Raw genomic sequence first — 16,548 nt, 5'->3', positions numbered from 1 at the left:
ATGAGTCATTTTCATGTTTCCTTGGTTTTATTTTGAACACAAAGGTAAACTAATTTTACACCTGTTGTGAAGATATTTAGGTGTTAGTTTCTAAATTAGTGTATGTTTAGTACAATAATGACTGTACCTGTAAACATTCAGAGAAGTAAGAAAATACCCTAAAAACCTATTCTTGATCTGATAAGTATGTTTTCCGCCCTGCACTTAGGTAACCTTGTCTATCTTTTTATTTTTCCTTTTCACATTTTTTCTTGCATACATTGCATTGTTCAAACATAGAGCTTACATTTAAAAACACATTTTGCACCATCTCTTTAAAGGTAAATTAAATCTGTAAATTAATGCAAACTCCAGCACTTTAGTGTTAATCTCCCAAAGCAATTTTCCACTTAAAAAAAAAATCACTCTTTCATACCAGCTGAACTTGTAGGTGTACTTTTTATGCTATTTATGATATAAGATTACAGGGAGTAGAAATGATCTACATTGCGTTAAATCCAGCGTTTGACATAATTAACAGCCTGTGAAATGGCGGTGTAAGACGTGAGTTTGGGGCCACACCTACCTGTAAGGAGATCAGATTCTGTGGAGCAGTGATGATCCAGTCACAGATCAAGTTTTTGGCATACGGGTTAGTGCCAGGGGAGGTCACCCACTGATACTGTGATGTGGCATTCAATGAGCCCCCACAGTCCTCAATAACGACTGAAAGAGAACATATACAAATATATCAATAATTTACCAATACACTACATGTATAAGTAGAAGTTTGGGCTGGTACTTATATATAGATACAACAGAGACACAGACAGACAGATGGGCAGACAGATAAATGGGTGGGAGGCACTGCAATTTGCTTTGCTTATGAGAAACAAATCTGCACCAGAAATCTTCCTGAACTTTACATCACTAATTATTGCTTGCAATAATTACAGCATACAGGAGAGCTTTCGGAGACAATGAGACAGGTTGTAGAGCCTGTACAGAAATCCTTGTAAGAGCATCAAGAACATCAGTAACAACAGCAGAACATGGTCGGTAACAAGCCGTTAACAGAAGGTGTGTCAGCCAAGGAGCTGTCGCTGCGACAGAGGTCCGTGTAAAGACATGGCCATTAATCAGACAGAGCAATGCAACTTGTAACTGGAACTATTCAACGCTATCAGAGTGAACAAAGTTCTCAATCCAACAGTCTTCAAAACATTGTACAAACAAGCCTGCTGTATGCAGTATGGCCTTTATTTTGTATCATGTTTGTTCATATTACAAGTATGCAGTATTATATCTATTATTAATTTTATGAATTAAATATTTCACTTAATTCATTGGTGGAACTGGTAGATGGCACGAGTGTTGAGTGTTTATGCTTGTTCATGGCTGTTCAATTTGAGCATTTAGCTGCAGTGATGGAACAAGATGGCAGGGCGCTCTTTCTGTCAGAATAAACACATGCTGTTTGTTGTGACACTCCCAACCTCCAGATGCTGGGGAATCGTGGCAGCATGGATTAACAAAACCAATTCTCGCTCTAACAATTTAAGTTCAAAAGCAATCTTAAATATCAGCGCTCTTAGAGAGCATCAAATTAATGTCTACGCCCTAACATACAATTGTTCTACCGTCTTCTTGAAAGGATTATCTTGATGGGTTCAGAATCGAAGCAGTAATTTGACCTGTGCGAAGGAAACACCTTCTTATACATTCTTAAAAAAGCATTTACACCTGATGGAATGGGTAAGAAATATAAATACACTTTAATAAACATAAACCTCCCCCAAGGTCCTGTGAAATCTACCACAAGCCTGTCATATCGCAGCCAGGTGTTGCATACTGCATATAATTCAAAGACAACTTACATAGTACATACACAACAAAAATTCAGCAGCACATTTCATTCCTTTTCTTTAAATTTTTCATTTTTAATTGCAAGTTGAAAATTATGAAATTACAAGCAATAAATGCCATAGTATATATGCTACTGAGTGATGTGTATTCTTTGTAGAGGTTTACTACAGAGCCACCTTTCAAATTTTCACAATTTTACTGACAAAATTCCCACCATGTAGAAATTCCATTAATTTAACCACAGTATTATCATCTTAATGTGCACCTTTTCCTGGTCATACAAAAAAAAAAATCAGGAGCATGTATTTTCTGAATCTTTGAGAAAAACAAACTGGAGTAAGTGAACACGACCTTCAAACAAAGACATTTCTGTTTATAATTCATAAACCTCAGGTTTTCACCAACAAGGAAACACTAACTGTCAAAAGTTGTGGTGATGTAACTAAACTCAACAAATCCTAGTTTCACTTCTCCACAAACACCTCCCTCTCCCTCTCCAAGAAAAAACCTGCCTGTTATTTTAACAGATTAATAACAGTCAAACTGTTTTTTCATCTTATCTATCTTGTTTTGGGTGGACCGAAAATCGAGAAATTGATAAAGCTTTAAATTTGATATCAATCTTATACTTCCTGATAATACTTGAATGTCAAAGCTTGTATTGAGATTCTACAGCATGTCATCTGCATTTCAAAAAAAATACTTTAACAGCATCTAAAACCCCCTATTTTTTTTCTATTCAACAAGATCATTTATGTTCTCATTAGTATTTGCAACAACCCATTTTTATGATGCATTCAAATTTATGACAGCATTAAATATAACATCCTTTAAAAATATTTTTTTGCATTTTGTCTTTTAATTGGTCATTTAAACAATTCCTTCACATACTCCCGGCTTCTGTTTACCCTTTCTCTGCACAACAGCCTGGATGTACTTGAAGGATATTACCACATTGGTTTGTGATCTTTTTGGGTGGAGCTGCTTTTTTCTTGCATGCATTGGTGATCGATCATTAAACAACAATAACACAGGTCTTTGTTAGCAGCAATCAATGACACTGGGCTCCCCTGTGGTGACGCAAATTTTAGTATAAATTACCCCCTCTACAACTCACGTGTGGGAAAAAAATTATTTATAGGTATCGCAGTCAAATACTTCTCCTTTGTTGCATTTTGAATTAAAAATCACCTCTGCATGATAAATGTTCCTACATTTCCTGAACTCTCCGAGTTGGGGTTAATTTTATCCCTTGTCATTGGCTCAGTGTAAATCACTAAAGCAAGGGGAGATCATCTAGTGCCCCATTATGTACTGATAACCTCTCAGTAACCTACCAAAGAGTCCTATCTCTTGGGGGTTTCTCTTTTTACCATCACCCCCAGGCAGTTTGCACCATGGGTATACTAAAGTTAGGAATACTTGTGTCAGGGCTGACATTAGTGGGGTCTTGGACAAGATAAGGAACCCGGAAGGCTGCCAGATCATTGGAGAAAAGTCAGAAAAATGTCATTTGTTACTGCTTGCTAGCAGCAAATTGTATTGATAAAGGCAATAAATACTTAAGGGACCCTGGTTCAAGTTCAGCGTGACGTGGGAAATCAAGCAAAGTCAATTTTTTCATTTCCTGACATTATTATATACTTGGTAAATTTCTCACACCCAACACATGTGACTATCTTTAAAAAAAAATTGCCCCATAATTTCCCTATAACTCTTAAACACTCAATCTGAGGATTGGCTGTAATTTTTACAATTACAACAAACTTAGCAGAAATTCCTTTGTTTACAAATATGATAGGGCGGGACAGCTAATGCACAACAGGTTACCATGGTAAATGCCAAGACAATCCAGGAAATGCCTTTCACAACACTGAAAACTAATTCTAGCCTCATAATGAATAAGCAGCTGCACCTCAAAATTTGACCTTGTTCCCAAGCATCAAACTCTATCAGGAGTTCACTACTAAATCCAACCCGCAGCCCCCAACTGCCCACTTAACCACACCAGGAACTAGCTGCAGGTCTGTAGCTTTAATAAAGTCTGAAAAAATTTGGATGGACGACCTCTGAATTTTTTCAGCCTGGGAGCTGCAGACCTGCAGCTAACCTGGAACTGAAAACCCAAAGAAAAGCATTACCATGCATAAGAATCATTTTATCTATCCTGGAGAGCAGTTACGAAATACATTTCTTTGTTTTTTCAAGCGACTGATTAACAACATTGTAGATACTTAGGCTGATTCTGTATCAGTTCAGAGAAGGTAATAAATAATTCAAATAAACGAATCACTCTATCCTTGATGAACTGGGCTGGGCTCTTTCCAATACACTAGAGAGGCATTTATACCCGATATTCTTCTATTTATAACTATCTCATCTCCATTTGCATCTATGTTTTTTTTTCAAAAGAGAGTTGTGCTGGAGAGATGGATGGGTCATTCCCCCCCCCCCCCCCCACCCCCCATAAATAATAAATCAATAATCATTTAATTATACCTGAGACATATTGTTGAGTTTTCAACTACCATAAAAAGACTGGAAGGTGTTTATCAATCCATTTGAAATAACAAACAGCCGATGTTACAATAATCATTTTAAAATAATTAATGAAATTCAAATGTAAACAGAAATTCAGAAATTTCTTAGAATCCATAAAATTTGCCTTTTCAGACACTGACTTTGTTTACTATTGGTTGATGCCAATAAGGATATCCCGGCCCTTGCACACACAATGTAGGACAAACAGTAACCTTGAGAATGGGCGGGTCCCTTTAAAGAGTTTCCCTTCGTAACGTAAATAAAGCATTAATTACCGGCAGAAATAAACCATTCCTTTCTTCAACTTTATAAAAAAAGAGAGTTGTTATCTACTACAACATAGGGAATGGTTAATAAGTTTGAAGTAGGTAGTAGAATTCTAGGTGTTTCTCCAAACATCTCTGCACTCAGCAACAAGTGCTGGTCTGACAGAAAGACAGCTGCTTTGCGTAAACTCTCACTGCGGAATCTAATGCTGCTCTATCTATAGTCAGCAATATAAGCTATATCATTGTGATTGGGGACCAAACATGGTACTTAGAGTCAAGTACCTCCATAGACCCGAGACGTTGATCCTTAAATCAGGCATTTAATTGTAAATTATTTTACCTCTTATATCTTCTTGACTGAAACGGAAATTAAAAGGAATATTTTATGATACATGTATCTTTTTTAGAAGAAACTTCAAACAAACCCTCTAGTGAGAATCAAAGAAGACAATTAATTGGAACATTTCTACATAAATTAAATTAAGATCACCAAGTTCTCTAGCAGACGGTTCCTTTGTCATTTCACTTGATCCGAAATTGTATAACAGACACACCCTTGTTTTATTGATACCAAGAGATATCTAATGCATTGGAATCTTCAAATCAAGAGCACTTCAGATTCCCTGCAAATAAATATCCCTCAAGAGATGATGGGAAAAAAATCCCTCCTCCTAATTACAGGATTCTTTTGTTTATAGAGCTATCGGAGAATTCACTAAAGGGCGTTTCATCACGCTGATATACATGTAATAAATCACCCTACAAAAACCGCAGCCAAACTCAGCATCAGCTGAAAGACTCATGCAATAGGTTTAAGAAGTTTGGTTTTTATTTTAGAAACATCAATCAATTTCCATGTACTGTGCTTTAAGTGCGCTTTACTTCAGGTGGTTATCCTAAAAGACAACAGGATTCTCTCGACATTAAGAATCCAAAATCTCATATTAATAGATATGAAAACAATCTCCCAGTTGTAAAGATTTTTTTATTTTAGAGCTGAAAGAAAAGAAGGTTAAGGTGGCTCACTACATCTTGAAATAGTTTCTCAAATCAGCAGAAAATTACTTGATTATGACAGATAGCATGATGCATAAGAAATATATATTTTTAAAGTCAAATGAGCGAAAAAATATTTTTGGATGAAAAATTATGATATTCAAAAATTCGATTCAGTAAATACGAACAAAAGCCCCTGGCAGATTTGAACTCAAGACCGATGCTTTACCCATTGAGCTAAGACGATACAAACAATTTAACGGAACATTTAAATTGTCTTCTTCTGACATAGTACAAGCATCGAAGATTTTTACTTTTTTTTTCGTAGGGAAAAGGTACAGCTGTACCTTCTACAGTCAAAACAGACTGATTTATCCCTTGCTATCTGCACTATACAAACAATGAGACCAATGGAAACTTTTGTAACTTCTTATAGAAATGGTTATGTGAGCATCATTTGTGTAACACAGAAGACAATAACTACGTATTCTTCATTTCTTGGATTTACATCTTGTGGTTTTCCTCATTACTATTTGGAGAATATTTTACACACAAACATCAATATAAAAGTAATTATACATTCTTCAGGAAGTTTTTGAAATTCACAAAAAATCATTTATCATATAAGTATTTGAAAAAAAATCAATTGATTGTTTCTTTAATGATTGAAAGGCACCTTTGAAACTCTTGAAACAAATGATTGATGAAATCAAACGGTGTCAACGAAGGATCAAGAAAAAAACTGACATACGTAACCATATACATGTACTGTGAGTAAAGATAGCTCTCAAAATTTCATGATCAAATTAATCCTCTTTTGTAAAATCAAAAATCATTTCAATTGTGTACACATCATTCAGAATATAAAAAAGGCAATTAAGAAGCAAGATCATAATTGCTTGTAGGAGACTCCTCAAAAAGTCAAGTGAGAAATGATTTACTGCATTTTTATGCAGATGAGGAAATCATAAACATTTCATACTATACTCCTATCACTTTCTTTTAAAACGCATCACAACTTGGTCTCGTACTGTAGTTGTGGTTAACTGCGCCCCCACTATTTACTAACCTAGTGCAAGTGATTGTGTTCATGCTATGTACTACAGCCGTGATCCTTTCACCACATTAAACCCTGCATAAGCCACTAGATTCCACAGTGCTTACAGGTTTTTCAAAATACATTTTTTCAGATTTTACTTGGTTACCTGTTGTAAGAAAAAATTCAATTTAGTGCTGCATGGATTGATCATTGATATCTTAATAACTTTGATTTCATGTAAAGGTTATATATATCTGCCAGGGGGCCGAGGCCTATTTTCGGTAATTTTAATACATGTATATAAATTTAGGAAAATTTAAATTTTCCCCATCTAGATCTGTGCACAGGTTTTGTATAACAAACGGCCAGTAGTTCTTTTTTCTTTAAAGTGGGGAAAGGGTGTTTTATAACAGTATCAAAAGAATATGGTGTTTGAAATAATAGAAGCTGCATTTAGGAGGTAGTGAAATGGTAAAATTAGTGCTAGACTCAACTAACCTTCAAACCAGGATGCCCTGAAGCCTGTAGTTTGATTGTCCTGGTCCGAGTGGAACTGGACTAAGAGACTGTTAGACGAGGAGAGGAAGGAAATGTTGTGGTGGCTGCTTCCACTGTAGATTCCGGCCAGCGGATCTAACGTGGAGCGTCCATCATATATGCTAACGGTGTCATATCCATTTTCTAGGTTAAAATCTTCAAACTGAAAACAGAGAAAAGGGTCAAACATGGTTAAAGACTTTTAATGATTCAGCAGATTGATCACGTAAAAATTGAAATTTCTGCAATTAAAATGAAAAAAAGTAACAGAAAGTTCTCTGAATTCTTACTTGTATATAGACTCTTGTTCCAAGAGGGGTATGTATGATCCATTGACAGGATGAGAAGGGGGGGTAATGATGAGGATAATACGGTGATTGGAATGTTCCTTTTTTTCCCTGATAAGTATTGCCACAGTAACCTTCAAAAGGAAAATGTAAGGCTCAAAACATAGTCATATAGTTACATCTATTTTGTTTTACGAATACATTTGTACCAGTGTTTGTCCAGATGGGGTTTGAGGGTGTTTCCCTTTCCCTTTCATCAATACTTATAGTGACATCATTAGGGACCCTTAAATTAGTTTATGCTGCATTTTTTAATTTTATTATTTATAGAAATTATTGGTACACCCTATTTATCATTGTGTTTATATAATATCACTTTTTATATATATAGTTGCATAATCACTGTCAACTATCACAAAGAAATCATAAGAGTGCAAGCTCTTTCACATTTAACTAGCACATCATTTCCTGTGCACTGAACATGCAGTAATTTGATAATATCTACGACTGATTGCCCTGTTCTAGAATGTATGAGTTTAATCATTTCTACATCAGTCAGCATATCTGTGACAGCACAAGCAGTGCATCAGATGACAGGGCAATCCTCCTTGGTCATGGCACTGTATGTACAACTTTCACAACCAGAAGACCTGTTTATTTTCTCCTTACAAAATATCATACCAATCGAATTCTTGTTTCTTCATATCTGTAAAATCATTCTGATTCAGCTTTCCTCATTGTCAGTGCCTAGTGTTTACAAAGGAAATGCTGCAATTCAATTTCACCCCCTAAAAATCTATATTGTATAAACAGTGTCACGGCGTTCTCTAGGTCGATTGAATTTATCAGGCAAAAGGCGACGCCCAGGTCTTCTGATGGCTTCCCTATTGGTTAACGCACCAAGATGAGTCAGCAAGTCAGCCTGATATTTACCAGTACATGCACAAGTACAAAACTAAATTTAACAGACATACTTCACATTAATATTTAAACACTATAAGTGTAAATTTTATGCTAATTTGTGTACACATATCTTATCAAATTTTGAGAGTAATGAGTAATTGCAGTGAATAAAAAAAATTCTTAAAAGTTGTGATTAAAATAAATTTCTTAAAGTATCGGAAATTGAAATCTGTATCAGTATTAGGGAAGCTGAATACCCTAGAATCGTTCCTTGAAAACCAGCATTGCAAAAATGCCTTTCAAGAAGTCGGCAAATTCATCAAGGTCTATTATTAAATTTTCACCTTGAGGTGCCCTGTTTAATTTCACTTGGGAGTTCCAAAAATATTTATATGCACTGGATTATGTAAACAAGTTTTACTCTTAACCATTAATTTATCTGCCAGAATAACTTTTCCAACCTAACTATATCAACACGATCTGTTATGGTAGCACAAAGTCTTAGACACTATGGCTTATACTTGCATGGTGACATAGAGATGTTTCTGTAATTGTTCAGAATGGAAAATATTTTAATCTCTATGACTGTTATATAATTTACTTTTTGCTATTGTCAAGTAAAATTCTGTTTTTCTTCATTTGTTAAATCTTTCTCCTTACACACTAAAGTCAAAATTGTTCTTTTATTCAATCAAATCCTCATAGAAATATACATAGCAAACAAATTTCTAACCACATGCATTAAAATTATAAATCATATTTTTATGCCAATTTTGAGTATAATACCAATAATAAAACATAGACAAAATAGTTTCTGCACAAAGGGCAAGTTTCAGCCAACGCCCATCTTCTGACTGTGCCCCAAACAAAGGCCATTGACGAACCTCAAATTTGACATGTTTACCTTTCACAAGATATAGATACCACTGATAGGGCCTTAAAGGGACGGCGTATAGGATTTCTTTCTCCTATTTAATCGAAAAATACAAACAGATCCACACACATCCTGGTCTCTAATTTACAGAGGAATTAAATGGCACCGTAATATTATGTCTGTCACACGTAAAATGGTAACAATGGTGATGATAAAATTACATAACCGTAGAGGATTCACAAAAAGACGGCCTTTTCAGTGCTGATTATGTTATACATTGAAAAATTATTCCCCATTTTACTGCAATCATTTTATTGAACTCTTATGAAATTAAAAGACTCCACTCTACTATAGATCATTCATACGTCAAATTATCTCCTTTTAATGCAATCCACTCTTAAATCCAGTATCAATAACAATCTTTTTGTATTCTATTTATTTCGCATGATGAGAAAACCTTGATCACTTTAAACTTTAATTGGTACCAGTACCGGTTTATATTCCATAAATTAAAAAAAAATACAGACTTTTATCCAAAATCAAAAGCTTTTCATTTTTTACAACTTCCTCAACTATTTAAAAATCAAATATGTGCAATAAGAAAATTTTTATATTCAAAATACTGCATGAAAATTAACATTGATTTTGTATAAAGCAATGCTATGAGTGTAAAGTGCACAACTGGGTGATGCACCTAGCTACTGGTGATTGTCCAAGATTGGTTCCTGTTAAGATTTAAAGTGCATCTACCGATATTTAGTACCAGCTTCCAGTAACTGCAAGCTACATTGGCAACATTCATTATCTAAATGCTTTTTTCTCTTTTTGTTTAATCAACATCAAATAATATGCAACAATTGACACCAGATAAAATTCAAATCCAACCTGAACAATTTTGTTCATCTGATTGGTCCAGACAGTCGGCAATTCCATCACACAACCAATCAGAACTGATGCACTTGCTTCCATCTTGACAGCGATACTGCTGCTCTGCACATGTCCGAGTTTGGCACACACTTGGCAGTTTGTCTTCACACGGTCTCAAAGACCAGCGATATTTACCAAAGTCTGTCACAGTACGCACACCAATACTAGCGCACTGCTTGAGACCTACAAACCAAGCAAAGACTATTTAGTCTAATATATCTAGTACATATTGTAAATATATATATATATTTATATTCAAAATAAAAAAAAAACTACATGTATTAACAGCAAAGATGTTAAAGAAATAGATTCCAATTTCTATTCAAGACCTCATCAGATTTACACGAGTACATCTGTATTACTTTCAGTGCGAAGAATTGTACTTCAGTTTCATTTATAACATTCATTGGCTCTATGAATGAATTTTCTTATGTTTTTGGGGGGATTTCTTTTTTAATTAAGAATTTTTATGCAAGTAATAAATCAATCCCACATTTTCTTGTCATATATTTAAGACACTGAAGCATTTCCTTGCCTGTGTTATCTCACTGCAAGCTCCAGATAGAAAAATCTTTTTTCTCCCATTTTTTTTCAAAAAATTGATAATAATTATCACTGAAGTCTCCCTTCAATCTTCAATCGCTTCTGAACAAAGTGTCACTGTACTAAGTTTAACATTTTAAGGGAAGATTCCATGGGAAATATCACCGACTTTTAATGAAGGGCCATAAATTAAGACTATGTCAACACAACAAGGGTCCTCAGTCAAGCCAACACCTTTTATAACACAGAACTTCTATATTAATCAACAGATAAGGATACTCAATGTTCCTCTTAATGCCCAGCCCATTGCTTATCATCAGTGTCTTATTATCTGAGGACTTGAACACACAACTTTCTACACAAGGAGCCATTGGACCAATCAAATGGCACATCTACTCTACTGGAGTTTTAAATTCTAATTTATAATTATAACACAAGTACATGTACATATATTATAACGTATACCTCATCATCACCCTTAATACATGTACTATGATTTTTTCTTAAACTTTTAATACCCAAGTTAATCCAACTATTCTGGGTATTTTTATTACCAAGAAAAAAATTACTCTTTAGTTGTTTCTCAAGGTCTACTCTGGTTTCAAATAATTTTTCCTTAAAAATAATTTTCATGGATTTCATTGTGAGATGATCCATGAATTTAAATGTTCATTGAAGTCCAATATCTAATAACACTTTGCACTGAAAAGATCATTGACAACTTTTAACATATTCTTGAGACGATACCTCCAAATATTAATGAAAATACAGTATATATGTAAGTATAATTTTGGCTAAAAGATGTGAATAAAAAGATAGAAAAAAGGACAGAGATGGACTGATGGACACACATGTCACATGACAACAAATGTAACCCGGCCCATGCAGTCAAAAAGTCTACATAGAGTGAGCTTGGTTTTACCTTGCTGAAAGCCCAACGGTTGGTCCAGGGTCCAGAAACCCTGTTCTACATGTGTTACCTGGCCGTCCTGCCAGTGGTATAAGCCGTCGCCATCTCTGTACAGGCCTGTCAATGGAAAAAGTCAAAGTCAACCAAAATCAGCACACATGCACTATGTAACTGGGTATTTTTTTTCTGTAGGTGCTTATTTATGTGTTTTCATTAAATAAGTGCATTTATAGATTGAATACATGTATTTTTGAATTGATGACAATTTGCATGATTAGAGTAATAACACTTTTTTTGGCAATGGAAATGAGACTGCAAAATTTCACAAAAAAATAGCATCCTTCAGGAAAATCCAGCAATGATGTACCAAACCAACAAACATAAATTGCCAAGTAAAATAATACGGTATAAATATAAATCATTTTGTTTAAAAAAAAAACTGAAAATTTAAATATTTTTTTTCTATATTTTGCAAATAACATAATTCATTCCCAAAATGACACTGCTAATATAAAATATATGCTAAGATGATTTTTGGAAATGTCATCCCTACAAATCTATCTTATAATCTAATACAAAGAGAAATCACCCCTTTAGTGACAATTTAATGATAGATGTTTCCTTCTCCAAGGGCTCATGTAAAACAAATGACATTTAATGACCTTTTGTACTTTCTGGAAATCCCTTGTTATTGACAATAAGCTAAAATCACAAGTCTATTTGTATGATTAAGTAAAGATAGTACATGTACTGCCAATGGGATTGAACTCGACTCAATCTTTATTTAATCTCCTTCCCCAAACTCTATTTATGTTTTTTTTTAGAAGTGTCAATTTTAAATATCTGTTTCTCTTTAGAAAAGTAAAAAATATATCAATGAATTTTTCATCATTCCTTAACAAAAAAATGATTAAAGAAAAAAAACCTTATGAATTGGTTACTTTGAGTTATCAATTCAGATAGAAATAGGAAAACTCTAAAACATCTGCAAGCAAAAAAAAGCAAAAACAGAAAATTTTTTACATAATATTTTTTAACAATTAGTGCACAGAAGAGGGTTAAACTCCATGCTTAGTTGTTTTTGTTCATCCATACAGCAGAACTCGAGATAATCCTGCAGTGATGTTTCCTGACTTACACAATCATAATAAAACATAACCCTGATCAGGTAACTAAAAGATTAGTGGAGGAATGGTACAAAAAAAATTTACTTTTATTATCAGGATTATGTAAAATACACATGTATAAAAAAACCTGATCAACTTCAGGTAACTAAAAAGTGGGTGGAGGAATTGAATTTTTTCATCAGGTAACTATAGGGTTGTCAGAGCTATGCCTGTGTCCCTTACCGATCCAGAAAGAGTCATTGTCCCACCCCTCCAGGGACGCAAATGCCTGTCTCTGTTGATATTGCACATTTTCTATCAAAGTTCCAACCTGCTGATTCTGGTTAAATCCCTCGACTTTCAGCAACCAGCCTCCATAACTGTTAACATAAATGAGCAGAGTAAATGTCAATTACAAACAATATCAGAGTTTATGCACACACGGTCAAATTCTAATTGTACATGTATACATATATCTAGAAAATCATATATAATACATGTTTTAAAATAGGTCAACATCAAAATCATGCAAATCCACAGGAAATGTAGTTCAGCTGTAATAATGCATAAATTGTATAAAATATATGTCTAAGAGATTTCCTCCTATTGAAAGGAAATTCCAAAATAAAAAAAGTGACTGAAAGAATATATAAAAAAAAATAGAGATCAATACTACTTGCAGCTTTTAAACATAACACTATAAATGCACTTCTAATGATGACGTTAAATAGCATATAAGTGAGATGCTTCAAAAGGCTGTCTCTAAATGCATAAATTAATGAGATACTTCACACTTTCCACTAAGTGTCTGTTAAATCAGACACTGAAATCCTGGAATGCATTAGAGACTTAACAGAAGTCATTGAAACAATTAAATTTAACAGATAACGCCCAAAACAACGTGTTCACTTCATACAGAGTGAAGATATCCTGTTATAAAGTAATCAATCTCTGATGGTATGCCTGACATGAATACATTAATCAACGTATTATGCGGAGATTAAAAACAGTCCAAAGTAGTTCATTTACAAACATTCCATCAACTAAACCAAGTACTGTACCTGTACCAATTACAGGACTTGTAGATACAGAAATTTTATCAATTTATCATAGTGCTGAGGTAGTTACCATTTAAAAATTATATTAAATCAAAATAATTATAAATTAAAATGCATCAAAATCATATAAATCAGATTTTTCTTTTTCTTTTTTCTTTTTTTTTTTTGGGGGGGGGGGGGGGGGAGGATTAAGGTTTAACATTCTTTTTATTAAAAGCAAGTTACAAAATCGTTGTTTGAGAGAACGGGTTAGTTGGATCATTATCCCTAAGTAGTACAGAAAAAAATATAGGTATGCATATGACACCTGGACAGAGATTTACATGCAAAATATCATAGAAATCCTGCAGAACTCCTACTAGCATTAATAACAGAGGTCCTATCGTAAAGTCAATACTACAGACAAGCCATGACCACCATGTGTCGATTTCGTTTTTCATTCCAGTCTGAAAGGTTCCAAATCATTAGCAGCCACCACTGGAGCCAGCAGACCTGGGTGGGCTACAGAGGATTGAAGACTTACAGCTCCAAAGCAAAATAACGTTTATGTCGAACGTGAACTGACTTTTAATCTACTAATTATAAATAAAGGAGACTTGTAATTGTTGATCATACGTGTCATTTGTTTGTTTTTTTTAAAAAAGGGATCTGGAATTATTCTCACTGCATCTATGTTGTGCATACAACAATTTGATTACGGTATACGTGGTGCATATTTTACTGAGAACAGAATATCCTGTGTTGAAAAATACAGTCCGAGACAAGATTATATATAATCAATTTAATTACTAATTAATGTGGTTCATAGAAATCAGCAAAAAAAAATTTTTTTGAAGAAATCCTTTCTTAAATTAGTTTCTATCAAAAACACTTATCCTGCTCATCTTTTTATTACCTTTGACATAATGATTCTGCTTGAGTAAATGTTGCTAATTCTGCCAAAACTAGGGCACATGTGCTTCCAATTTTACTCCACCCTGTAAAACACAAGCACTTAAATGTATCCAATTATCAATGAAAGTTTGACAGGCAAAAGAGAACAGACATAATTAACTGTTGCATACTGTCATATAAAAATGTAATGACTTCATGCGTTTATGAGGCATGTTGCCCAGAGTAAGTGGTTCATTACCAAACATTTACCGACATTTTTCTAGGAACAATAACACAATATGTATCTGAATTAATAAACTTACAGAATTAGGACAGAAATACCAGTGGCACATCCTTATTTCAGTATAATTCAGTTGGGAGAGAGAGAGAGAGAGAGAGAGAGAGAGAGAGAGAGAGAGAGAGAGAGAGAGAGATTACCTTCAGGACACGCTAACCATGTCAAATTTTTCTCATATAACTGGATACCAAAATCTTTGCTTAAAACCTGAAAGTATAGAAATATTACATATGCATTTTCATATAAAGTTAATTTTTACGCACTCCACTGCAGTTACGGTTAGTCCGACTAAATTTAAGTCTTCCCGTTAAATACGCAGGCTGATAAATAATCTTGTATATTCTATTATACTTTATCTGGTCATATTACAATAATACAAAATTGTACATATAGCTGTGTGTCAATAGTACATATAAAATACATTTGGAAAATTTTTCATATGGTATGTGCTGTTCTCGCACCGCATCCAGAATCCACAAACGCAACAGTTGGGCCTAGACCAAAGTTACATAATCGGACAAAATTGGAAAGGATGCTCTAAATGATCACTCGGAACTACTCGGATGTCTCGGGCACTCGACAATGCTAAATGATCACTCGTTAATTAATTGAAAGAAAAAGACAATTGATCAGTTCAAAACTTATATATTTAACATCCAATCTGAGATTAGAAATTAAAATATAGCATACAGTACAGTGCGCAATGAAAAGATAACACTGTCTCGAAGTTCATGAGAAAAAAAAAACCAAGTCCTCATCATAATCTAAAACTGAACAAATGCAAATTAAAACATGTCATTGCATTATGTTCCAATTAGTGTAAAGTCTTGTTAACATTTGACACTGCACTGCAGCACATAGATAGCAATCTCATTCTGTCGTGATTTTGAATGTTCCAACTGATGAATGTAAAGGAAGCGACTCGTACTAAACGGGATGCGACACGCCCTACTACTCAGGAAAGATAAACCCGAGGTGTTTCCGAACATATGAGTGTATAATACAGCCGAGTTGGCCCAGTGTTCTACAAACCAATCTAACGCCCTAGTATACCAATCTGGGACACTTGTTAACAATAGGTCAATTACTAGCCTACTTTATATTACATGTACACTTGCATGTATAAAATAAAAACCTCAATACAGTCACTATAAGACTCTGAGCGTTACATAAAGATGCTAAGTGGAATATGTTATTACAAATTATAAAATTCGATGCTTAATAATTTGATTTCCTTTTAAAACCACTGAATTATTTTCATTCTCTGTGGGACGAGCATGTAGAGTGCTAATTTAGATCAGATCAGACGCTATTGGCGATAGATGAAGAACAAGGCACCGCCATTTTTGGGTGGGGCGATGTATCTGACAGATGAACAAGATTTGTAGTAATGTATATATTCATATTCTATCGCACGAAGTCGACGAAAAAAGGGTCCACCCATTAGTTACAAAGATTTCTACATCGTCTGGAATTTATTGCAGAGAGGCAAAAAGATATCAGAAGAGCATCTTTCGTTTTGCGGGAAAATTGGCACCTCTG

At 34.2% G+C, this 16,548-nt stretch overlaps 1 protein-coding gene across 7 annotated transcripts in view; it reads right to left on the bottom strand.

The window, feature by feature from the left end:
- The window catches only part of LOC128164522 (uncharacterized), a 63,122-nt gene that overhangs the window by 42,444 nt on the left and 4,130 nt on the right, over positions 1-16,548 (bottom strand). For all 7 annotated transcript variants that reach the window (XR_008240955.1, XR_008240951.1, XR_008240952.1 and 4 more), the window contains exons 2-9: positions 15,147-15,213; positions 14,731-14,812; positions 13,021-13,157; positions 11,684-11,788; positions 10,177-10,401; positions 7,518-7,648; positions 7,189-7,390; positions 566-705 (exon numbers count right to left, since the gene is read on the bottom strand). Coding sequence is in view for 1 of the 7 variants with exons in the window: in XM_052828427.1 (XP_052684387.1) it covers positions 566-705; positions 7,189-7,390; positions 7,518-7,648; positions 10,177-10,401; positions 11,684-11,788; positions 13,021-13,157; positions 14,731-14,812; positions 15,147-15,213 (1,089 nt within the window). In the remaining 6 variants the exon portion in view is untranslated. The remainder of the gene's footprint in view (positions 1-565; positions 706-7,188; positions 7,391-7,517; positions 7,649-10,176; positions 10,402-11,683; positions 11,789-13,020; positions 13,158-14,730; positions 14,813-15,146; positions 15,214-16,548) is intronic.

This window comes from Crassostrea angulata, chromosome 10 (assembly GCF_025612915.1).
Source record: "Crassostrea angulata isolate pt1a10 chromosome 10, ASM2561291v2, whole genome shotgun sequence".
In the NCBI taxonomy this organism is placed as follows: domain Eukaryota; kingdom Metazoa; phylum Mollusca; class Bivalvia; order Ostreida; family Ostreidae; genus Magallana; species Magallana angulata.
Note: the sequence above shows the minus strand (reverse complement) of the source record. Positions and strands in the feature narration are given on the sequence as shown.